The 22566-nt window shown below is 51.4% G+C and overlaps 6 protein-coding genes across 6 annotated transcripts; 1 reads left to right on the forward strand and 5 right to left on the reverse strand.

The window, feature by feature from the left end:
- Positions 1-1876: 1876 nt before the first annotated feature.
- ENH_00079830 (hypothetical protein) lies at positions 1877-2206 on the reverse strand (the record flags this gene model as incomplete). The annotated part of the gene is given in 2 exon segments (XM_013583198.1): positions 1877-2080; positions 2084-2206. Coding segments are annotated over 2 exon segments (327 nt in total).
- Positions 2207-2489: 283 nt separating this feature from the next.
- Positions 2490-2999, reverse strand: ENH_00079840 (hypothetical protein, conserved; the record flags this gene model as incomplete). Its single annotated transcript, XM_013583199.1, has 1 exon — positions 2490-2999. The coding sequence occupies one exon, from the start codon at positions 2997-2999 to the stop codon at positions 2490-2492; it is 510 nt and encodes a 169-aa protein (XP_013438653.1).
- A 6434-nt stretch (positions 3000-9433) lies between these two features.
- Positions 9434-11247, reverse strand: ENH_00079850 (cytochrome C oxidase assembly factor COX15, putative; the record flags this gene model as incomplete). The annotated part of the gene is made up of 3 exons (XM_013583200.1): positions 9434-9713; positions 10096-10189; positions 11172-11247. 3 exons carry the CDS (start codon positions 11245-11247, stop codon positions 9434-9436), a joined length of 450 nt encoding a protein of 149 aa, XP_013438654.1.
- A 1701-nt stretch (positions 11248-12948) lies between these two features.
- Positions 12949-16141, reverse strand: ENH_00079860 (hypothetical protein, conserved; the record flags this gene model as incomplete). The annotated part of the gene is made up of 7 exons (XM_013583201.1): positions 12949-13086; positions 13333-13429; positions 13644-13747; positions 14017-14814; positions 15244-15313; positions 15457-15566; positions 15776-16141. 7 exons carry the CDS (start codon positions 16139-16141, stop codon positions 12949-12951), a joined length of 1683 nt encoding a protein of 560 aa, XP_013438655.1.
- Positions 16142-17349: 1208 nt separating this feature from the next.
- Positions 17350-19092, forward strand: ENH_00079870 (centrin, putative; the record flags this gene model as incomplete). Its single annotated transcript, XM_013583202.1, has 5 exons — positions 17350-17370; positions 17602-17716; positions 18317-18438; positions 18753-18822; positions 19040-19092. The coding sequence occupies 5 exons, from the start codon at positions 17350-17352 to the stop codon at positions 19090-19092; spliced, it is 381 nt and encodes a 126-aa protein (XP_013438656.1).
- Positions 19093-20130: 1038 nt separating this feature from the next.
- On the reverse strand, positions 20131-20553 carry ENH_00079880 (hypothetical protein; the record flags this gene model as incomplete). The annotated part of the gene is made up of 1 exon (XM_013583203.1): positions 20131-20553. One exon carries the CDS (start codon positions 20551-20553, stop codon positions 20131-20133), a length of 423 nt encoding a protein of 140 aa, XP_013438657.1.
- Between the last annotated feature and the right edge of the window lie 2013 nt (positions 20554-22566).

Consider the following 22566-nt stretch of genomic DNA (forward strand, 5'->3'; position numbering starts at 1 on the left):
ATGGAATAAATGAATTTAATGGACTAAATGGATTAAATGGATTAAATGGATTAAACGGATTAAAAGGATTTAATGGATTTAATGGATTAAATGGAATAAATGGATTTAAAGATTTGAAGAAATGTTTTATCTGCCAGTGCAGAGAACGCATGCGTTTGGGGTGTATGTACATCCAGCAGGGGGAAATGGAAATGGACGTTACTGGGGCTTTTTGATGCAGCATTTATTTAAATTAAGTTTTATCATTTATAATTCTTTTGCCATTTTACTTAATTCCATTTTTATTAAATTAATTTTGTCTTTTATAATTCTTTTGCCATTTTATTTAATTCCATTTTCCTGCGCTTCTCCCCCTCCCACCATCCGTGGGGTGTACGTACACCTCAAAAGCCGCGAAACCCTCCGAGCAAAACGAAAGTGTTTTTACCCAACGCAGCCCTTATACACCACAAGTTCTTTTGATTCATTTTAGTTTCTTTTGCAAATTGTTTGTCTTTAATTGCAAATAAGATATATATATATATATAAGTATATATGCTATTGTGCAGTGTTTATATATGTATTATATATATATATATATATATATTATATATATATTAGTGCCCACATGAATGTTTTGTTATGTACATATAAGTATATTTTATTATTTATTATTTATTATTTATTTATTATTTATTTTGTATTAAATATATGTACATCTTATGGAGATTTAAATATATATATATTTCATGGATTTACACGGTCTACATATATATGTGATGTGTTACAGAATATAATATATATAATATACATAATGCATGCAAAAACACACACAATACATATATTATATATAATATATTTATTTATTTTACATAAAATTAATATATATATATTCCAATATATATTCAAGCCTCCGGAGTGCATTTTTGGCACCTAGCTGCGGTGTACGTACACCCGCAAGTGCGCAAAAACTGCAGCAGAAGGCCCGGGAAAAGAAGCAAAAAGGTGGCGGAAACAAATAAAAAGAATTGCCATTAAAGTGTCTTTTATTTGAATGTTTAATTCGCGTTTTGGGTTCAAAAAGAGCTCCAAAACGTCCTGTACAGACACTCCACAGTGCGGCTACTTGGGGGCGTTCGGGTGTACGTACACCCGAACGCAACTCTTTGCACTTTCGCTCAAACTGTACAGTTGTGTTCATTTCAAGAAAGTTCTTTTTTCCCAAATACAAATAAATGCAAATAAAGTAAATACAAACAAAGAAGAGTGGAAATAAATGGAAATAAATGGAAATAAGTGGAGATGCAGAAAGGAAGCGAAGGGGCCGGAGAGGAGCGAAGACTGAAGGAAATGCAAATGAAAATGAAAAATAATCAAAATAATGAAGTAATGAACTCAAGAATGAACTCAAGAAGTGGAAAGAAATGAATGAAGTGAAGCGAAAAGAAAAGAAATTCAAATGCACAGATCGGCACGTGTTTGGGGTGTACGTACACCTGCCGCTGAACTCCCTTTTGCACTTTTCGAAATTTCAAACTTTTGGAATTTCGAGCGCCATTTTGGTTCTTTTTGCGCCGAATTTCAATTAAATTGAAATTAGAAATTAAATTTAATTCATTTTAATTCCTTTTTTTCCAATTTCGTCCAATTTAATCCAAAATTCGCAAAATTCAACTTCACCCAAATTGCTGCAAACGGCAAATTGCAGAAACAAATCGGAAACCCTTTTTGCAAGACCCAAGCGCCGATTTACATTTTATTATTTCTTTTATTTCTTTTTTATTTCTTTTTATTTTATTTTTTCTTTTATTTCTTTTTTTTATTTTATTTTCCATTCAGCTTTTCTATTCCCCAACTCGGGACTCTCCAGCCGTCTCTGGAAAGGCCCGAATCCTGTTCACGCGGCAAACTCAAGCTGCTGCTGCTGCTGCTGCTGCTGCTGCTGCTGTTGCTGCTGCTGCTGCTGCTGCTGCTTGGAGGGGGGACGCAGCTGGAAGCAGCAAAAGCAGCAGCAGCTGCTGCTGCCGGTGCTTTTGCTCCTGCCGCTGCGGTTTTGCTGCTGCTTTTGCTGCTGCCGCTGCCACCTTTCCTGCTGCTGCCTTTACTGCTGCCGCTGCTGCTTTTCCTGCTGCTGCTGCTTCTGCTGCTGTTGCTGCCGCTGTTGCTGCCGTTTCTGCTGCTGTCCTTGCTGCTGCTGCTTGAGTGGTGTTGGGTTACTACCGCCCATCCCTCAGACTCAGTGGTCCCCTTGTGTCTTTGCTGCTGCTTTTGCTGCTGCTGCTGCGGTTTTGCTGCTGCTTTTGCTGCTGCTGCTGCGGTTTTGCTGCTGCTTTTGCTGCTGCTGCAGCTTCGCTGCTGCGGTGGTGCTGCTGCTGCTGCCGGCAGGTGCTTGAGTCGGCTGGGGCTGCCGCCCGCCATCCCTCTGACTCCGTCGTTCCCTCCTGCCTTTGCTGCTGCTGCTGCAGCAGCTTTTGCTGCTGCTGCTGCTGCTGCTGCTGCTGCTGCTGCTGCTAGTTGTTGGAGTCCGCCAGAGCTGCTGCCCACCCCTCGGACTCCGTAGTTGCCTTTTCAATTTCCCTCCAGTGTTTCGGGGGTTGGAAGTACCAGCTCGCTGCTGCGTCGTCGACTGCGTTTTGCTGCTGCTGCTGCTGCTGCGCTGCTGCTGCTGCTGCTGCTGCTGCTGCTGGCTGCTGCAGCGCCGCCTTGCTGCTGCTGCTCTTCGAGCGCCGCCGACTTAATGCTATTATAATTATAATGACCAAAAAGGCAGCACTGAGTCCGGCGATGGCTCTGGAGAGGGGGCAGGTGTCTGTACACCCGAGCAGCCCGCGCTTCCGCCTGCTGCTGCTGCTGCTGCTGCTGCTGCTGCTGTGGGGCCCCGCCGCCGGGTGTACAGACACCTCAACTGGGGGCAAAGCCAACAAACCCGACTCTTCTCTTTTTGGACTTTTCACTTTTTCTCCATTTAGGCAAAGCAGCGCCAGCGCTTGGAAGTACAACTTCGACAAAAACGTCGACATCCGCTCTGCACCCAAACCCTAAACCCTAAACCCTAAACCCTAAACCCTAAACCCTGATAAACCCTAAACCCTAAACCCTAAACCCTAAACCCTAAACCCTAGGGCGCCTGGCAAGGTGCGGCGGCGCGCGGCCGCCGGCCGTTGCTGCTGCGCCGAAGCAAACCCTAGGGCCGCCCTAGGGTTTAGGGTTTGCTAGGGTTTAGGGTTTAGGCTTGAATTAGGGTTTCGGGCTTATCTCAGGGTTGAGGGCTGCGCAGGAGCTGGGATTTTCAGGGCTTAGGGTTTAGGGCCTAGGGTTTAGGGTTTAGGGTTTACCGAGGGCTGCGGCCTTCTGCTTGAGAGCAGCAACGTGGGGCTCCGGAAGCTGAGGGTTTGCAACTAGGGTTTGGAAAACTGTGCCCTTAGCAGCAAAAAGCCCCGAGGGTCTAAACCCTACTGCAACAGCAGCTCTTAAGAGAATTATATCTGCACTCGAAACCGCCAGCCGCACCTCCGTAAACCCTAAACCCTTGCAGCGCTGCAGCAGCGCCCGCAGCAGCAACAGTCCTGCGCGCGCCACCCGCAAACCCCAAACCCTAAACCCTAAACCCTAAACCCTAAACCCTAAACCCTAAACCCTAACCCTGCACAGGCCCGCACCCCAGCCCTCATCCCCAGACCCTACGCCTGAACCCTCACGCCCAAACCCCAAACCCCAAACCCCTAACCCCAAACCCTAAACCCTAAACCCTAAACCCTAAACCCTAAACCCTAAACCCTGTTACCGCAAAGGCCGCTGTCAGCCCCCAGGGTTATCTGGGGAGTTGAAAACATTTTTCCTCCTTCAACTTCCACTGCGTCGTATTCGAGGGACCCCAGCGAAACCCCCGAGCCCTGCGTTACTGCTGCACGCGAACAAACCCCAAACCCTAAACCCTAAACCCTAAACCCTAAACCCTAAACCCTAAACCCTAGGGCCCAGGCCTGGGACACAGGCCCTCAGGAGTGAAGAATGAAGCCCCCGGCTGCAGCTAACAATCCGCTAGGCACAGGCGCCGAAGGAAAAGGGCTGCACGACTCCCAAACCCTAAACCCTAAACCCTAAACCCTAAACCCTAAACCCTAACCTGTGCAGCTGAAGACTTGAGGGTTTGTGAGGTCGTCTGTATAGGCGGCTTTGAACTGGACTTCTACGGCGCCGTCGGCGGCGCTGAAAGGAACTGCAGCAGCAGGACACGCACAGAAATTAGGGTTTAGGGTTTAGGGTTTGGGGCTAGGGTTTAGGGTTTAGGGTTTGGCTGTACGCACAGGAAAGCCCCGACTCCTTCAGAGACGCCTGGGTCTCCTGTAAAAGCCGCAGCAGTCCAGCAACCTTCGACTCTGCAGCACAGCAGCAGCAGCAGCAGCAGCAGCAGCAGGATTGGGAGGAGGAGTCTAGGCTACGCTGCTGCTGCTGCAGCAGCAGCAGCACGGGCTGCTGCTTCCGCAGCTGCTGCAGCATCTGCTGCCGCTCGTGCTGCTGCAGCAGCAGCAGTCGCCCTCGGCAGTTCAGCAGGGACGCTTGCTGCTGCTGCAGCGCCTCTCGCTGCCGCCGCAGCAGCAGCAGCACTCCTCGCTGCAGCAGCAGCAGCAGCAGCAGCAGCAGCAGCAGCAGCAGCAGCAGGGGGGGCGGACCGAGAGCAAGGACGAGGGTGCGGAGGTGGAGGTCGGAGCCGAGGGGCTCCTGGGGAAAGAGGAGCCACCTGTATCCGAGTGCGCCTGCTGCTGCTGCGCTGCTGCTGCTGCTGCTGCTGCTGCTGCTGCTGCTGCTGATCTTGGAGTTGTCCAGCCACAACTCCTCCAAGTCCAAATCCAACTCCGCGCAAACAGCAAAAGCAATTAAGTCTTTCAGTTCTGTCCGTACACTTGCCGTGGCCACTCCGCCGCGGTGGTAAGACAGCCACTTCGAGCGCATTTCCTCCAGGTCTGCAGCAGCAGCAGCAGCAGCAGCAGCAGCAGCAGCAGCAGCAGCAGCAGCAGCAGCGGCGGCGGCGGCGGCGGCGGCGGGGGGGCAGCGGGGGAGGCGCGGCGGGGCAGGCAGCAGCAGCAAACGCAAGGGAAGCCAGAGGTTCGAAAGAAGCAAGGGGTGCAGCAGCAAAGGCAGCAGCAGCAGCAGCAGCAGCAGCAGCAGCAGCAGCAGCAGCAGCAGCAGCAACAACAGAAACGGGGGGAGGCAGCAGCAGCACAATCTTCCGCGACTCTACAAATGCAGGCAGCAAAACAGTAAGCTTCGAACACGCAAGAACAGCAGAATCAGCAGCAACGGCAGCAGCAACGGCAGCAGCAACAGCAGCAGCAGCAGCAGCAGCAGCAGCAGCAGCAGCAGCTTACAGGAGTAGAAGTCTTCTCCATACATGGCGTTTCGCTTTTGGCCGACGCGGGAGAGAAGAGGGTCTTGCAGCGGGGAGGGGCGGAGAGCAGCAGCAGCAGCAGCAGCAGCAGCAGCAGCGGGAGGCGCAGCAGCAGGAGGCCCTGCAGCAGGGCCCGGAAGAGCAGCAACTGCAGCAGGAGCAGCAGCAGCAGCAGCAGCAGCAGCAGCAAGAGGGAGGAGGGGGCCCTCGTCTTCAGGTGTACGTACACCTGGAGACTCGAAGGAATTCAGCAGAGTCGCCTCCGAGGCGCTTTGACTTTGCCCATGAGCAGCATCTGCTGCTGCTGCTGCTGCTGCTGCTGCTGCTGCTGCTGGCTCGGGTTCTGCTGTTGCTGCTGCTGACTCTGGCTCTGCTGCTGCTGCTCCTGCTGCTGCTGCTGCGGGCAGCGCCACGCTTGTGTGGCCGCACAGGTGCAGCAGCAGCAGCAGGAAGGAGCGCAGCAGCCGAACTGGAGGATGGCCTGCAACAGCAGCAGCAGCAGCTGCTGCTGCTGCTGCTGCAACTGCTGCTGCTGCTGCTGCAACCATCTGAAGAAAAAGAGAGGCTGCAGCCAGCAGCACCCTATGACGCCGCCATTTGCTGCTGTTGCCGCTGCTGCTGCTGCTGCTGCTGCTGCTGCTGCTGCTGCTGTGCAGGGCTCAGCCGACTGCGAAGAACTGGAAATCCTAAACCCTAAACCCTAAACCCTAAACCCTAAACCCTAAACCCTAGCAATCAGTTCGCCGCTGCTGCTGCAGGCCAGGATGAGGGGCGAGATGCGGCAAGACGCTGCATTGCGTGTTTGGCCGCTGCGCGCTGAGGGTTTAGGGTTTAGGGTTTAGGGTTTAGGGTTTAGGGTTTGAGAGGGAAAGTTGGCAGCCGGAATACTCTACTGAGAGTGCTTTGCAAAAGAGATTTAAAAAGGAGGCTAAAGCTTGGCGGGGGGCTGTAAACCCTAGGCCGAAAACCCTAAACCCTAAACCCTAAACCCTAAACCCTCAGCCCCTAGAGGCAGCGCTCTGCTCAGGAGTGGCTGCGGGCTCAGCTTCCGGGACTTCTCCGGAAATGGAAAACAAAATTTAATTTAATTTAATTTATTTAATTAATTTATTTTATTTTATTTTATTTTATTTTATTTTATTTATTCACTTCTCCAAACAACGCACGCGCTGCTGCCCCCCCTCGCCCGCAGACCGCGTCTTGCGTGTGCCGCTGAGACAGGGTTTAGGGTTTAGGGTTTAGGGTTTAGGGTTTAGGGTTTAGGGTTTAGGGTTTGGGGTTTGCGGTGTACGTACACCTCGGCAGTCTTCCCCCGCCGCTCCGCTGCGCGGCGCTGCGGTGTCTAGACAGCTCTTGCAGTCGCGCGTTTTGCCTTTTCTTTTGTCTTCTTTTCAAAATTTAAAATTCATTTAATTCATTTTTATTCTTTTAATTCTTTTAAACATTTAAAACATTTAAAACATCCAAACCCTTTCAGCCCTCTTGCCGCGCGCGAGCTGTACGTACACCTCACGCCCGCACCCGGGGAGGCGGGGAAGACAAGCAGGCTGCTGCTGCTGCTGCTGCTGCTGCGGCTGCAGCAGCAGCAGCTGCAGCAGCAGTAATAGGATTAGAGATGCTGATGCAGCAGTTGCTGCTGCTGCTCCTGCAGCAGTTGCTGCTCCTGCAGCAGCTGCTGCTCCTGCCGCCGCTACCGCTGCAGTTCCTGCTGCTGCTGCTGCTGCTGCTGCTGCTGTCGCTGCTGGCACTGTTGTTGCTACTGCTTCTGCTGCTGCTTCCGCTGCTGCTGCTGCTTCTTCTACCGCAGCTGCTGCTGCTGTTTCCGCTGCTGCTGCTACTGTTTGCTGCTGCCGCCGCTTCCTTCGCTGCCTACTACCTGCGCTATTGTTGCTGCTGCTGCTGCTACCATTCTTGCTGCTGCTGCTGCTGCTGCTGCTGCTGCTCCAGACCACTGGACTTTGAGGTGCAGCAGCAAATCGACAAACGCCCAAATGGATAATAGATGAGGAGAAACAAAAACGCCGGAAGCAAAGATAAATAAATTGTAAATAAATAAATAAATAAATAAATAAATAAATAAATAAATAAATAAATAAATGAGAGAGACAAGGACACAAAGAAACAAAAAAGAAAAATTAGAAGAGCAGCAGCAGCTGCTGCAGCTGCAGCAGCTGCAGCAGCTGCTGAGGTGTACGTACACCTGAAACCCAACAAGCGGCTCTGCGTGGCTTAAAAGTGCAAATTTTATTCTTTTGGTTTTGCTGCTAAACAAATAATAAAAAGTGCTGCTGCTGCTGCAGCTATTTGCTGCTGCTGCTGCAGCTATTTGCTGCTGCTGCTTTGCTAGTTGCTGCTGCGTCGCCGCTGCAACACGAGCTAACACTTGCCGTAGCAGCAGCAGCAGCAGCAGCAGCAGCAGCAGCTGCTGCTGCTGCTGCTGTATGCGCAGCGACTTGAAATTGACGCTGCTGGAGCTAGAAGCAGAATCAGTTAGGGTTTAGGGTTTAGGGTTTGTTAGATATCTGCAAACCCTCAATTGGCGGCTGTGAATGTTGCGGGCAGCGAACCCCTCTGTTGGAATTAGGGTTTAGGGTTTAGGGTTTAAGGCGACAGAGAAGATGCAACAAGTAAATGGCGCTGCTGAGAGTCAATAAACCCCCGGCCTGTAGAAACACAAAAGGAGGGTTTCCAAATGCAGCAGCAGCAGCAGCAGCAGCAGCAGCAAAAAAGCAGCAGCTACAACAGCAGCGAAAACAGCCGCAGCAGCAGCAACAGCAGCAGCAACAGCAGCAGCAACAGCGGCAGTTGCAGCAGCAGCAAAAACACAAATAACAGCAGCAGCAGCGCCAACAACAGCAACAAGCGCCGTAGCGGCAGCAACAACAGCAGCACCAGCAGCAGCAGCAAAGAAAGCAGCAGCAGCAGCACTATGAGCAGCAGCAGCAGCAGCAGCAGCAGCAGCAGCAGCAGCAGCAGCAGCAAACCTGATGCAGCACCCCGAGCTCAGTAGGCACGTAATAGAGAACAGTAAAAATGCCCAGCAGCAGCTGCAAAGAAGTCATTAGCGGAAGAAACCGGACCGCAGCCTGCGACACAAACCCTAAACCCTAAACCCTAAACCCTAAACCCTAAACCCTAGTTCCCAATCCCCAAACCCTAACTTTTGGAGGGCACGGAGCCGCCTGCGTCACTCCCAGCCCGACGCACTCCAAAGCAAAAAGCGCACCCCACAAACCCTAAACCCTAAACCCTAAACCCTCAACCCTAAACCCTGACCCCTAACCCCTGAACCCTGAACCCTAAACCCTAAACCCTGAACCCTAAGCCCCAAACCCTAAACCCTAAACCGCAACCGCTGAGCCCTAAACCCTAAACCCTAGACCCCAAGCCGTAAGCCCTAAACCCTAAACCCTCGGCGCTGTCGCGGGCGTAGACCCCACTGCGCAAGCCTAAACCCTAAACCCTAAACCCTAAACCCTAGGCTTTCCTTGGCAGCCGCAGGCAAGGGTTTGGAGAAGTGTTTGAAGAAAAAAAGAAAAGAAAATAAAAATGTCGAATAAGCCAACAGCCGATGGACAAATTGAACTGTCGGAGGGTTTTCCAAAAACCGCCGCCAAGGCCCCGGGTGTACGTACACCTCAGGCGGCACCCAGCTGCACGCAAACCCCAAACCCTAAACCCTAAACCCTAAACCCTAAACCCCAAACCCCAAACCCTAAACCCTAAACCCTCGGAGGGGCCTGCAGCGACAACAATCTGCTGCCTAGAGACTCCGGAGGGGTGGAGAAAGAACTGCTCTTCAGGGCCAGAACCGACACACTAAACCCTAAACCCTAAACCCTAAACCCTAAACCCTAGCCCTGAGCCCTCTGCCAGTGAAAAGACTACGACGCTGCGCAGCTTAAAATGCGAAACCCTAAACCCTAAACCCTAAACCCTAAACCCTAGCTGCACAGGCTCGGGATCTGCGACTGCGGAGCGCTGACTGGAGGGGCGTCGTCTGCAGTCTCAGCTGCCTAGGCCTTAGGGTTTAGGGTTTAGGGTTTAGGGTTTAGGGTTTAGGGTTTACTGGTCTCCCATCTTCGGCCAGGTGTTGCAGCACCTGCCGGCGTCGTTGCCAGCAACAAAAGCCCCGGAGGAGAAGGTGGTAGCAGCAAGAGCAGCAAATGCTTGCACGTCCTTTCTTGCTGCTGCTGCTGCTGCTGCTGCTGCTGCTGCTGCGGGTGCTGCTGCTGCTGCTGCTGCTGCGGGAGATGGCAGCAGCAAAGACAAGCTCTGCCACAGCAGCAAAGTGTAAAGGCCCGTAGCCATTACCAAGTGGAAGGCCAGGCGGTAGGGAGAAACCCTAAGACGCACTCGCAAACCCTAAACCCTAAACCCTAAACCCTAAACCCTTAACCCTGCATCCTAGGCCCCACACCCTACACTCTGCACCCTAAACACAAAACTCTAAACCCTAAACCCTAAACCCTGATCCCGCAGGTATATTTCTTTTAAAACGCGCAGAAAAGGCTCGCAGCAAAATTAGGGTTTAGGGTTTGAGACAAAACAGGGTCTAGAGTTTAGGGTTCAAAGAGGGTTTAGGGTTTCTCAATGCCCCAGATCGCCTCTAGAGGCCTCGCTTCTGCAGCCCACCCCCCTAAACCCTAAACCCTAAACCCTAAACCTTTCTACCTGAAGCTGAAAAGTCGGTTCCTAGGGTTTAGGGTTTAGGGTTTAGGGTTTACCGCGGGGTCTTGACCTCAGTCTCAGGCTCTTTAAAACCCGAACGCACCATCCACCACCCCACAAGGCCCTGGATGCCTCCCAGCATTCCGTAGACTGCGCGCACAAACCCTAAAGGCTAAACCCTAAACCCTAAACCCTAAACCCTTAACCCTAAAACCCTAAGCCGCCGGCTGTGGGCGCGTTTTGCCGCCAGTGCGTGTCTGTCTTGTTCTCAGCGCGAAAGCCCCCACTGCGGTGCCTAGGATTCAGGGTTCAGGGTTTAGGGTTTAGGGTTTAGGGTTTAGGGTTTAGGGTTTACCGGCGAGGCGGAGGGCGAGGGGGAGTTTGATGCATCTTTTGAAAAGGAAAAAAAGTAAACCCCCGAAAAAGAAAACCCCCAAAACCCTTCCGAGCCACCGATGAACAAATTCGAAAAAATAAATTCTTTTGTAACTTTCCAAAGACATTCCCGCGTTCAACTGCAGGTATTCTGGGGTTTGCTGCAGACGCACACGCGAGGGTTTAGGGTTTAGGGTTTAGGGTTTAGGGTTTAGAGCATAGGCTTTAGGGTTTACGATTCAGAGCACAGGGATTCGAGCCGAGATCACAGGAACCATCATTTCGTGTTTTTGGTTTGAGAGTTTGACATTTTGCGGTTTGGGGTAGGGTTTAGGGTTTAGGGTAATCCCAAATCCGTTTAGGGTTTAGCACTTTGTAGGCTTCAAACGCCTCCAGCCACTCCGACTCATTCCGCGGCCAACAGCTTCCAACAAACCGCCAACGAGTCATTGACAAACCGCTTTCTGTCAGTCTGGTCAAACCGCCCCAAACCACCACCAGAAACACCCACGCGGTGCACCCTGCGCGCAAACCCTAAACCCTAAACCCTAAACCCTAAACCCTAAACCCTAAACCCTTATCGCTGCATCCTGAACCCTGGCGCCTGGGCAGCGGGGGATGGGCGTCCACGGCGTGTTTGGAGGGAACGGGGAGTGTTGGGCTCTACGCTGGAAGTTGCGGGTCCTCGGCCCCAAACCCTAAACCCTAAACCCTAAACCCTAAACCCTAAACCCTAAACCCTAATTCTCAAGCTTACCGAGCAACCAGAGGCCTACGGGGCGTCTGTAGCCCTCCTTCACAAACCTGCATAGACACCCCGAAGATGGCTGCATTCAAGACATTCTGCTGCTGCTGCTGCTGCTGCTGCTCCTGTTGCTGCTGCTGCTGCTCCTGTTGCTGCTGCTGCTGCTGCTGCTGCTGTAAGGGGTCGCTGCCTCGCCTGTGGGCAGCAGCAAAAGGGTCTGGCTGTGTCTTTGTTGCTTCTTCTTCATTTTGCATTAAATGGAGTTTTGAATTATCTTTTAAATTCTTTTTTGAAATGCCATTTGAGTCCTCCTCGCCGCTGCCGCTGCTGCAGCTGGGGTGTACGTACACCTCAGCACCCCGCAGCCTCGCAGCAGACAAAACGAAGCAGCACTTTTGATTTCTAATTTGCTGCTGCAGCTGCTGCTGCAGCTGCTGCTGCAGCTGCTGCTGCAGCTGCTGCTGCAGCACTTGCTGCTGCAGCACTTGCTGCTGCTGCACTTTGGGCCAAAAGCCCCCACGGGGGCCCCCCAGGGGCCCCCAAAGGGTCCTCTGGGGGCCCCCCAAGGGGGCCCTGGGGAGGGCTGGGGTGTACGTACACCTCAAGAATGAGCTGCGGTGTACAAACAGCTTCGGAGGGCCCCATGGAAGGCATAGGCGAGCCGCCCCAATGGCCTGCATGGGGTTTAGGGTTTAGGGTTTAGGGTTTAGGGTTTGGGGTTTGGGCTGGTGCTCTCCAGGGTCGAGGCGAGGGTTTAGGGTTTGCGCCTGCTCATCGCCTGCTGTGTACGTACACCCCAACTCGCAACAAAACTCTACTTTAAAGAAAACAAAATAAAAGCTGCTGCTGCTGCTGCTGCTGCTGCTGCTGCAGCACAGAAATACCCAAAGGGTTCACCAGGGGCCCCCAGCATGTCTCTAGGGGCCCCCGGGGGGCCCCCTGGGGCCCCTGGGGGCCCCCCAAGGGGCCCCCTCAGTGACTTGTAAGGTACTTGTGGGTTCCAGAGGCCCCATGAAGAATCAAATGAGCAGTTTTTCAATTAAAAATGACTTTTAAAATATATTTCAGTTATTTAATTTATTTTTAAAAAATGTTTCCGCACAATATATTTGTTCCGGGGAGGCGGCGGCGACGGGTGCCGCTGGGAAACTCCAAAAAGAGGAAGTTCAGAGAGATAATTTGATCCATCTTTGACAAAACTAATTAAATTATTGTTTTTTATTTATTTATTTTCAATTAAATTATATTTATTTGTTAATTATCCACTCTTTTGGCTCCTAGTCGTTCGAGCAGTCATCACTCGCACGTTCAGTTTGAGGTGTACGTACACCTCAGAACAGAAGTTGAAAAGTCGCGGCTTTTGCGCAGAAGTTCACTTTTGGACTTTTATTTATTAATAATTCCCTTTTAAGGATCATTTTATTATTTTTGATTTACAAATCCGCCAATTTCTTTCCAATTTCTCCTCTTGATGGCGGGTAGCAACTCCTTGGCTTGCTGGCCAAGGCCTAGGGTTTAGGGTTTAGGGTTTAGGGTTTACTGCAGGGGCCTTGAGTCTTCTAAGCAGGGTTTGGGAATTGCAATGAGGGTTTGCGGCTGCCGCAGGGCGGCACGGCGCCTTCGCTGCAGCCCTAAACCCTAAACCCTAAACCCTAAACCCTCAGCTATAGGCTGTCCACGCGAAAGCCAGTCCCGTCTTTTCGCTGTCACCTCGTGGCCTGACCCGCAAACCCTAAACCCTAAACCCTAAACCCTAAATCCAGAAATCAGGTGTACATACACCCCAGAGTCACGGCAACCGCTCTCTCGGTATGCCCGTAATCCGCACTTTTCTGCAAATTGCTGATGCCATTTGCTGCTGCAGCAGCTCCTGCAGCTGCTGCAGCTCTCGCCGCTGCTTCTCGAGTGCTGCAGTTGCTGCCGCCACCTGCAGCAGCAGAAAACCGGCAGCAGCAGCAGCAGCAGCAGCAGCAGCAGCGTCGGCGACAGCAGCAGCAACAGCAGCAAACAGTGACAGCGCAACCAAGGCAGCAACAAAGTCAGAGCAGCAGCAGCAGACGCAGCTGCAGCGCGGGAAGCAGCCGGCAACTAGCCAGCAGAAGCAGCAGCAGCAATAGCAGCAGCAGCAGCAGCAGCAGCAGCAGCAGCAACAGCAGCAGCAGCAGCAGCTTACTTCGCTCTTGAGCGTCGCCTGCTTCCTCCGCTGCTCCTTAGCAGCACTGAGGGGCTTCTGACAAGCCGCCCGAGCAGCAGCAACCTCATTCGATAGCCTGCGAAGCAGCAGCAGCAGCAGCAGCAGCAGCAGCGACAGCAGCAGCAGCAGCAGCAGCAGCAGCAGATGCAAGGACAGCAGGCCCACTGCAGCTGCTCGGCCACTTGAAGAGCAGGGCTGCTCTGCTCCATAATAAAAGCTTTGGTTTCATCTTAGAAGCGTAGGTTTTGAAGTTAGGGTTTAGGGTTTAGGGTTTAGGGTTTAGGGTTTACGAGTCTAGTGCCGCCTGGTTATGCAGCAGCTGCAGCAGCTGCAGTGTCTCGGCACCCCCCAGCAGCTCTTGCAGCTGCTCCACGCAGTCCTGGTACCCCAACAACTGCAGCAGCAGCAGCAGCAGCAGCAGCAGCAGCAGTAATAGCAGCAGCAGCAGCAGCAGTGGCAGAAGCAGCAGCAGAGGAGGAACATGGAGTATATTCTGGTACAAAATGCGCCACCAGTCGTAGCAGCAGAAGCAGCAGTAGAAGCAGCAGCAGCAGCTGCTGCTGCTGCAGCAGGTTCCTGCTGCTCGCTCCCAGACGCGGCCTGTATATGAGCGATGAGGGTTTAGGGTTTAGGGTTTAGGGTTTAGGGTTTAGGGTGTATTACCTCTTCCTTTTTCCTCTGGAGCTCACTCGGGAGAAAGGTGGTTTCTTGCCAGTTCTGCTGCTGCTGCTGCTGCTGCTGTTTGCTTTTGCTGCTGTTTGCTGCAGCAGCAGACTGCAGCACGCGGCTGTAGAGGAAGCCCCGCAGCTCCATTAGCTCCAGCAGCAGCTGCCGCCTAATTGTGTCATTGCCCAGAAGCGTATCTTTAATGCTGCTGCTGCTGCTGCTGCTGCTGCTGCTGTTGCTGCTGCTGCTGCTGCTGCTGCTGCTGCTGCTGTCCTCTATTCCCTCCTCAACAATCCAGCCTCGCGTGTCTGCTGCAGGGGCCCCCTCTTGGGGGGCCCCTTCTTCTCCCTGCTGCTGAATTTCGATGTGCGCTGCGGCCTCTGCGTCTTGCTGCTGCTGCTGCTGCTGCTGCAGCTGCTGCTGCAGCAGGGGGATCTCCGGCGCTGCTGCTGCTGCTGCTGCCACCGCCATGTTGCCCTCTGCAGCAACCAGCCGCAGCAGCGGCAGCAGGGGGCCCCCCCCCTCCTTAAGAGGGGCCCCCGAAGTTGCATAAGCAGCAAAAGATTGATAAAAGGAAAGCAGCTGCTCGCCTTGCTGCTGCAGCAGCTGCTGCGCCTGCTGCAGCCGCACGGGCAGCTTGCGGTGTACGTACACCTGGAGCTGCTTCTGCAGCAGCAGCGGATCTCCTGCTGCTGCTTCTTCAATGCCATACTTCGTGCACAGCTGCCTGTACACTTCTTCTGCTGCTGCTGCTGCTTGCTGCAGCTGCTGCTCCTTCTTCTCGCTGTCCGCTAGCTGCAGCAGCAGCACAAAAGCCACAAAACTGCTGCTGCTGCTGCTGCTGCTGCTGCTGCTGCTGTTAGTTAAATGCCGCGAGATAAGGGAGAAGCACAAACAGTTAAGAGACACGAAGCAGCAAAAGGAGACACAAAAGCTGTCCCAAAATAAACCATGCGAAGCGATTCGCACGCTCAGCAGCAGAAGCAACTGCAGCAGCAGCAGCAGCAACTGCAGCAGCAGCAGCAGCAACTGCAGCAGCAGCAGCAGCATGCTTCCTAGAACTGAATTCAAGTTCCTGCTGCAAGGGCGAGGCCCTCTCTATTCCAAAGAGCAGCACAGGAGACTTGCAAGTAATTAAATATTTAAAAAGCATTTATTATTAAATAATTATTTAAATTAAAATTATTTAAATTAATTAAAATTATTTAAATTCATTTCTTATACCATTCTTTGCTTCTGCTGCAGCGTTTTCTGCTGCGCGGGCACGAGGACGTTGGCGGCCCTGGCGAGGGCGCTGCGGGGGGCAGCAGAGGCGGAAAAGAGTGGAAGTTGAGCGAATTAAGTGGAAAAAAAAGGAAATAAATGCAATTAAATGAAATTAAAATTAAAAATAAAGTTTAAAAACAGCTTTCTGGCTTTTTTTGCTTCAAAACGCACCGAGAAATGTCCGCCAAGTGCAAATTTTGCTGCTGGAAAGTTCGCTGCAGGCGGCGCCACTGTCTGTACACCGCAGAGCCGAAGGCTTTCGCGAGGATTCCCTCGGCCGCCTGGCGCGCAGAAGTCGGAAATAAATAAATAAATAAAAAGAATTTTATTTTTAAATAAAAGAATTCCACTTTAATAATTCAAATTAATTAAAATAAACGCCACTCGGGAGTCCAAAAAGCTCGAAAAGACGCGGCGGAAAAGCGCGGAAAACGGCCCGCGCGGCGCCGCGCAGCGCTGAGGTGTACGTACACCGCAACTTCCAACCCACCCCCTCCTTCTGAAGGATTTCCACCAACGAGTTTATTTCTTTAAATCCAAAATGGCATTCTTTTCTTTCTTTGACGAATTGAGAGGCCTCTGGGCTTTCGGGGGGCTTCTCGAGCGCCAGGTTTATGTGCGCTGCCATGCCTGCGGCGCAGAAGCAAACACACTGCAGCAGCTCAAGCCCCCGCTGCTGCTGCTGCTGCTGCTGCTGCTGCCGCTGCTGCTGCTGCTGCTGCTGCTGCATGCGCTTTTGCTGCGCTTGCTGCAGCGGCGCACCCTTCAGCCGCAGGTGGTAGTCTTCAGGGAGCATTCTGCGGCAGAGGAGCCAGCCAATGACTCCCTCGTAGGGCACATCCGCAACTTCTTCCATTTCAAATTAAAAAGAAAAGAAGTTAAATGAAACAAAAAGAACTTTAATGGTTGCAGATCAGCGCCAGCTGCGCGCGCGGCGGCCCGGGCGCAGCAGCGCGCGTTCTGGGGTGTACGTACACCGCAGAAAAGCTGAATTTGAATTCGAATTCGAAAAGCAAAAAGACAGCGGCGGGCGGCGGCTGGGGGCGCAGGCGGGAGTTATCACTTCTTTTTAAGTTGCAAAAAGAAGAAATGGAGAATTATTTCATTTTATTTTTTAAAAAATGAAAAATAAAGATTAAATTCCGCAAAAGAGGCTCGCAGCCAACGCGGGCGCATGCAGCGGCGGCGTCGCCGCCGACAGCCGCGCAGTGTCTGCAGCTGAGCTCCCGGGCCCTTTTTTTCCGTTTAAAAACAATTAAAAGCTTTTAAAATATATTTAAATGTTTTTTAACAACTAATTAATTCAAAATTATTCAAAATTCGACCAAAACGGCCAACACTCCCCCCCTGAACACTCGCCGGGGCTCCTCCACCGCTGGCAGCGCCGCCGCCCCCAACGGCGCCTCCTTTTGCTGCAGACTTCCACCAAAACATTTCTAAATTCCTTTTTAAAAGAAGTGAAGTTCATTTAATACATTTTGCGGAGTTTGCTGCGGCTTCGCCTCCGCCGCACTGTACAGACACCTCAGCGCCGCGCCCCAGAGCCCCCTGCGCCCTCTCGGCCTTCACTTTTTCTTCTTTGCAATTTTTTTTCCAACAAATCCAAATTTGGACTTCGCCGAATTTCTCTCCGCAGTTTTGGCCCCTCCCGGCCCCCCGTCAGCTGCTGCACCAATGCAGCAGCAGCCAGCGGTGGTGCTGCAGCAGCTCGTGGCAGGGGAAGCAGCAGCAACAGCAGCAGCAGCAGCAGCAGCAGCAGCAGCAGCAGCAGCTGTTTAGGCGGTTCAACAGCTCGAAGCGCAGCAGCAGCAGCAGCTGCAGCAAAGGCCGCTTTCCCTTCGCTGCTTCGGGGGCCCCTGGCCTCAGTTTCGGGTGTACGTACACCCCAAACTCCCCATGAGCCGCAAACCCGAACTGGGGGGCCCCCTGGCCTTTGGGGGCCCCCGGGGCCCCGGCGCTGCAGCAGGAGGGTCTCGGGGCCCCCGGCGTCGGGAGTTGCGGGAAGAACAGAAGTTGGAAATTAAAGAAGCTTTTGAATTATTCGATTCCGAAAAAACTGGAAAAATGGACTACCATGAGTTGAAGGTGCGCGCGCTGTTCGGGTGTATGCGCGTACACCTGAAACTCCAGGTGTACGTACACCGCAGGTCTGCGCGCGCGGCGCTTTTCTTCATTTTTGGGAATTCTTTCGTTTTTCCTTCTTTTTTATTCTTTTTTCTTCTTTTTTATTCTTTTGTATTCTTTTTTGTTCTTTTTTGTTCTTTTTTTCCTCTTAATTTCAGTTTTTTCGACTTAAACTCCTTTTTTCTGCTGCAGGTCGCCATGAGGGCGCTGGGGTTTGATGTCAAAAAGGCTTATGTGCAGGAACTCATGCGTTCTTATGACAAGCAAAACACAGGCTTTATAACCCAAAGCGACTTCGAAGAGATCAGTGAGGGTTTAGGGTTTAGGGTTTAGGGTTTAGGGTTTGGGGTTTAGGGTTTGGGGTTTGGGGCGGTTGGAAGTCACTGCATCCAGTAGCATCTCTTTCTCTCCAACTAAAACGAATTTAAATTTGAAGTTTATTTTTGGAATTAAATTAAAAGGAATAAGCACAAGACAGAGAGCCGCGCGCAACAGCTTGGCTGATTCAATTAAATTTATTTTTAATTTTATTTTTTATTTATTTTAATTAAATTATCCTTCTAATTAAACCACTTCAGTTAAATAACTCAAATTAATTTAATTAATTTAATTCTCTAACCCCATCGGCTGCCGCAGTTCCTAAAGATGTGCATTAATTGAAATAAAAGAAACAAATTCATCTTTTGTTTGATTCAAACTAGTTGAAAAGGATTATTAGAATTAATTGAATTAAATGGAATTCAGAAGTTAATGGAATTAAATGGAATTCAGGAGTTAATGGAATTAAATGGAGTTAAATGGAGTTCAGAAGTTAATGGAGTTAAATGAAATTGAGGAGTTAATGGAATTAAATGGAATTGAGGAGTTAATGGAATTAAATTTAATTGAATTAACTTTTTGTCTGCAGTGACCCAAAAGTTCCTCGAAAGAGATCCTGCGGAGGAACTGCTGAAAGCTTTCCGCCTCTTCGACGACGACAACACGGGGAAGATTTCGATAAAGAATTTGCGGCGAGTGGCTCGCGAGTTGGTGCGAAAAAATTGGATTTTGCGGAAATAAAGCGACAAAGTGGCGCAAATTGTTGAATTATTTCCATATTAATGCATTATTGAAGCAAAAATAAACAAAAATATACTCTAATGGCCTCTCGGGAACTGAAACTGAAACTTGAATTGAACGCCGGTGGCCGCGCTGAGGTGTACGTACACCGCAGCGCGCGCCGCGCGTGCGTTCCTTCGGGCTTGCGTTCTCTTTGCACGAATCAAAAGTTAAAAACAAACAAACAAATAAATAAATAAATAAATAAATAAATAAATGTTTTTGTCAATTTGGGTCTTTTCCAGGGAGAAGATCTGCCAGACGAAGAGCTGCAGGCGATGATCGACGAATTCGACCGAGACATGGACGGCGAAAGTGAGTTGGGAAAGAATTCGAAAATAACTCCAGAGTTTGAAATTTCTCTTTTAAATTAAAATTCATTTTTGTTATTTTGAGTTTAAATGCAGTTCATCTCCTTTTTTCTCGAGTCGGAATTCGCTTTCCCTCTTTTCTGTTTATTCAAGGGCTAGAGTTTCCGCCTTTTGAAGTGTATACACTCTTTTAGGGTTTAGGGTTTGGTTTGTGTCTGCAGTCAGCAAAGAGGAGTTCATGGCGATAATGAAACAGACCAGCCTCTACCAATAGATTTATATTTCTCTTTGCGGCTTTCCCCATTTGCTGCTTCTGCTTCTTGCCTCTTCTGCGGTGTACGTACACCTCAACTTAGCTTGCTGCCTCTTGCTGCGGTGTACGTACACCTGGGGACTCTGCGGGCGCTAAACTTCGCCTGTCTAGCTGCTCATCTGCAGCAGCTGCTGCTGCTGCGGCTGCCGTTGCTGCTGCGGCCGCAATTGCTGCTGCTGCTGCTGCTGCGAGCAGCAGCAACGAGGGATGAATATGGACCTTTGGAGACAGTCGATTTTTCGAATTGCTGCAACTTCTGTTATTTCTTCTTATTTTGGATTTGAAAAACTAAAAAGTGGCTTCGAAGGACCTAAACCCTAAATTAGAGTCCCAAACCCTAAATTAGGGTTTGCGCGAGGCCTGCGCGAACTTCTCGCGTTAGTCTGTCCCGAAACAAAACCCAAAACTTGCAAACAAATGAGGCGCATGCAAGGCATGCAGCAAAAGCCCCGAGGGAGCTGCAGCAGCAGCAGCAGCCCGCGCTGCTGCTGCTGCTGCTGTTGCTGCTGCTGCACCTGACGTAGCTGCCGTTGCAGCTGTGGCACCTGCAGGTGCTGCTGCAGCTGCTGCTGCAGCAGCGCCCTTCGCCGCTGCAGCAGCAGCTGCTGCTGCTGCTGCAGCTACTGCTGCTGCTGCTGCTGCTGCAGCAGCGCAAATGGTAATAACTGCTGCATGCAAAGGCCTGGCTGGCTGGCGTGCGATCCCGCTGCTGTACATACACCGCAAAGCACCTGCTGCGCCGCCACTGCGACACAATTAATTATAAAAAATTAAATTAAAAAGCAAATTTATTTATTTATTTATTAAGATTTGCTGCGGCTGTGCTGCAGCACGATACCTGCCTTGCAGGAACAAGCGCACGCAAACCCTAAACCCTAAACCCTAAACCCTAGGCGGCTGGGAGGCCGTGGGCAGCCGGCCGGTTTGCTGCTGGGGGCGCGTGCGGGCGCGGGCTGGGGGCGGGGCGGAAACCCGAAAAGAGGGTTTGGCGGGCAAACCCTAAACCCTAAATTGGCGGTTAAGCTCGAAGAGCGCGGAAAAAGGCAGCAAGACGGAAGTGAGGAAGGCGGTGGTGAGCAAGTAAAGACACAGACAGGCCCACTGCATGCAGCGGACCTCCACTTCGTAAAAGTCTGCTGCTGCTGCTGCTGCTGCTGCTGCAGCAAAGGGCCGCGGCACCAGACACAAAGACCCCCGCGGGTGCAAAATGGAAATGGTGAAGAGCGCGCAGTGCAGACACAGCAGCACGCCGAAGGTGGCGGCCTGCAGCAGCGGCGCGGCGAAGCCAATGAGGCTGCGGGGGAAGGGGGCGGCGGCGAGGGCTTTGAGGCTGCAGGCGGAGTCGCCCAGGCTGTTGAAGATCGCCTCCCAGATGTGCGCAATCGCCGCGATCCCCGCCCCGCTCACTTCCGCCGCCTCCATGCTGCACTGGCGCTTCAAACTCCGCGAAAAACTCCGAGAAAAATACCAAAAACTCCGAAATCCGCGCGGGAACACCGGAGATCGCGCGACTGCCCGCAGCCCAACCTGCTGCCAGCCCGCCAACAGCTGCGCATTGAAACCGAAACTCCCCAACTTCCGCTTCCTTCCAACCTAATTTGACCTGATTTCACTCGCTAAAACGCTAAAACTCTAAAAATGAAGCCCCTCTCCCTCCAAACCAGCGCGGAGGAATCACACCGGCGTCCAGTGCAGCCAATCGCGGTGTACGTACACCGCGACTTGAACCTGCCAACAGACGAACAGATTCATACTGACCCTTTGTTTTCAAAGGAAACAAAAGGAATATTCCTGAAGAACTACTTTTTGCATGCAGAAGCAGACGCCCGTCGCAATCTATCGCCCGAAGTTGCTTGCGCAGCCGCCTAGGCACAGTCCTGGTCTGCTGGCTGCGCGCAGAACGCCGCGAAACAATAGCCCGAAACTCTCCTTCTTTCGCGTCAAATTTGCAACTATTAATTATTATTTATTTATTTAAATCCCCTAAAAGAGATTTGCGGGACACTTGCGCTCCAGAGGCGGCCACGAGCCCTTCTTGTGCTGCATGCACCCTACGACGCTCGTCACACTCTGAGGCAACAATTCCTGAATTTCTTGAATTTCGAAACTTCTCATTTAGCTGCACTGCAGTGGCCTTCTAGTTTATTTTTGAGCACTTTTATAAGTAAAGGGAACTTCCTTATGCGCAGCAACGGTCGAAATATGGGCGAAAGAGGAGTTCTTGAAATAAATCAATTACCACAAAAGGCTTGTCTCAGCTCACAGCATGTGTCTAGAAAGTGCAGCGCAGCTGTCTAGCCAACAGCAGCAGCAGCGGAGAAGCTCTTTGTGGTTTGCTGGTTGCTGTTAGCCGTGAGGTGTATCGACAGTCCCCACGAGTCACTCCACAAAAACGCAATTTTAAACAAACAGTTAAACTAAACAGCGGGCACTTTGAGGAGTCCCCTAAGTGCGGGACAGTGGCCTATGCAGAAGCAAAGAAATGCGCATTTACTAATTCGGAAGCCTTAGAAACTAAATCTGAAGCCTTAGACACTAAGGCTGGAGTCTTACTAGAGTTTGCCTGTTGGAGTTGGCAGCTGTCAGTCCAATCCGACGTTCCTCTGATGGCCTCAATCTTTTTTAAAACATTTTGCTGATAGAGTCAGTGTCAAAAGCAGCAGAAATTTGACCAAAGCTGCAGCACTGCAGCACCTGGGGGAGCGGTCTGCACGGGGGAGAACTTTGCTTGGCCCTGTGGGACAGCAGCAGAGCCTCACCGTGTCAAGAAGCAGCTCAGCTGCTGAATTAAATTCCTCACCAGCGCAGGAAACCGCAGCCAGACTTTTGCATAGTGTACCACAAGTCCCGCTGCAGATAGCAACGCATTTGCGTGCTGCAGCGGTTGTTGCTTCCGCGCATGCGGTGTGTGTCGCAGTTGCTGCTGCTGCTGCAGCAGCTGCCATTAATGTTGCACTTACCACTGCGGCTGAACTTACGTTCATTATGTGCTGCGGTTGCTGCAGCTCTTGCAGCCAAGCACTTCGCTGCTTCTGTTGCTGCAGTTGCTGCTGCTCTCGCGTTTGCTGTTTTGGTTGTAGTTGCTCTCAATGCTCTGGTTTTTGCTGCTACTGCCGCCCAATGTGTCTGCCGTGATGTTGTAGTTGCTCCTGTTGCTCCTGCATTTGCTGTTACTTGAGATGTTGCCTCTTCTGCTGCCCCGTGCTGCGTTTCTCGCTTGAACTGGTGGTTTAGTGATAGCCTAAGAGTCAATTGATTCTCTAACATAAGCGACGAATAAAATGTGGCGCCAATTGTCTAGAGGTATTATTATGCCTAGCTCTGCCCGACAGCAGATGGAATATTTTTGCCCGAGGTTCAGATATTACTGAGAAAGCCAATGTCTCGTGGCTCCTGCTTCAGGACCAGAAGTGTGCTGCGCAGCGACACAGCCAC

Source organism: Eimeria necatrix, genomic scaffold (assembly GCF_000499385.1).
Source record: "Eimeria necatrix Houghton genomic scaffold, Enh_scaff85, whole genome shotgun sequence".
Classification (NCBI taxonomy): domain Eukaryota; phylum Apicomplexa; class Conoidasida; order Eucoccidiorida; family Eimeriidae; genus Eimeria; species Eimeria necatrix.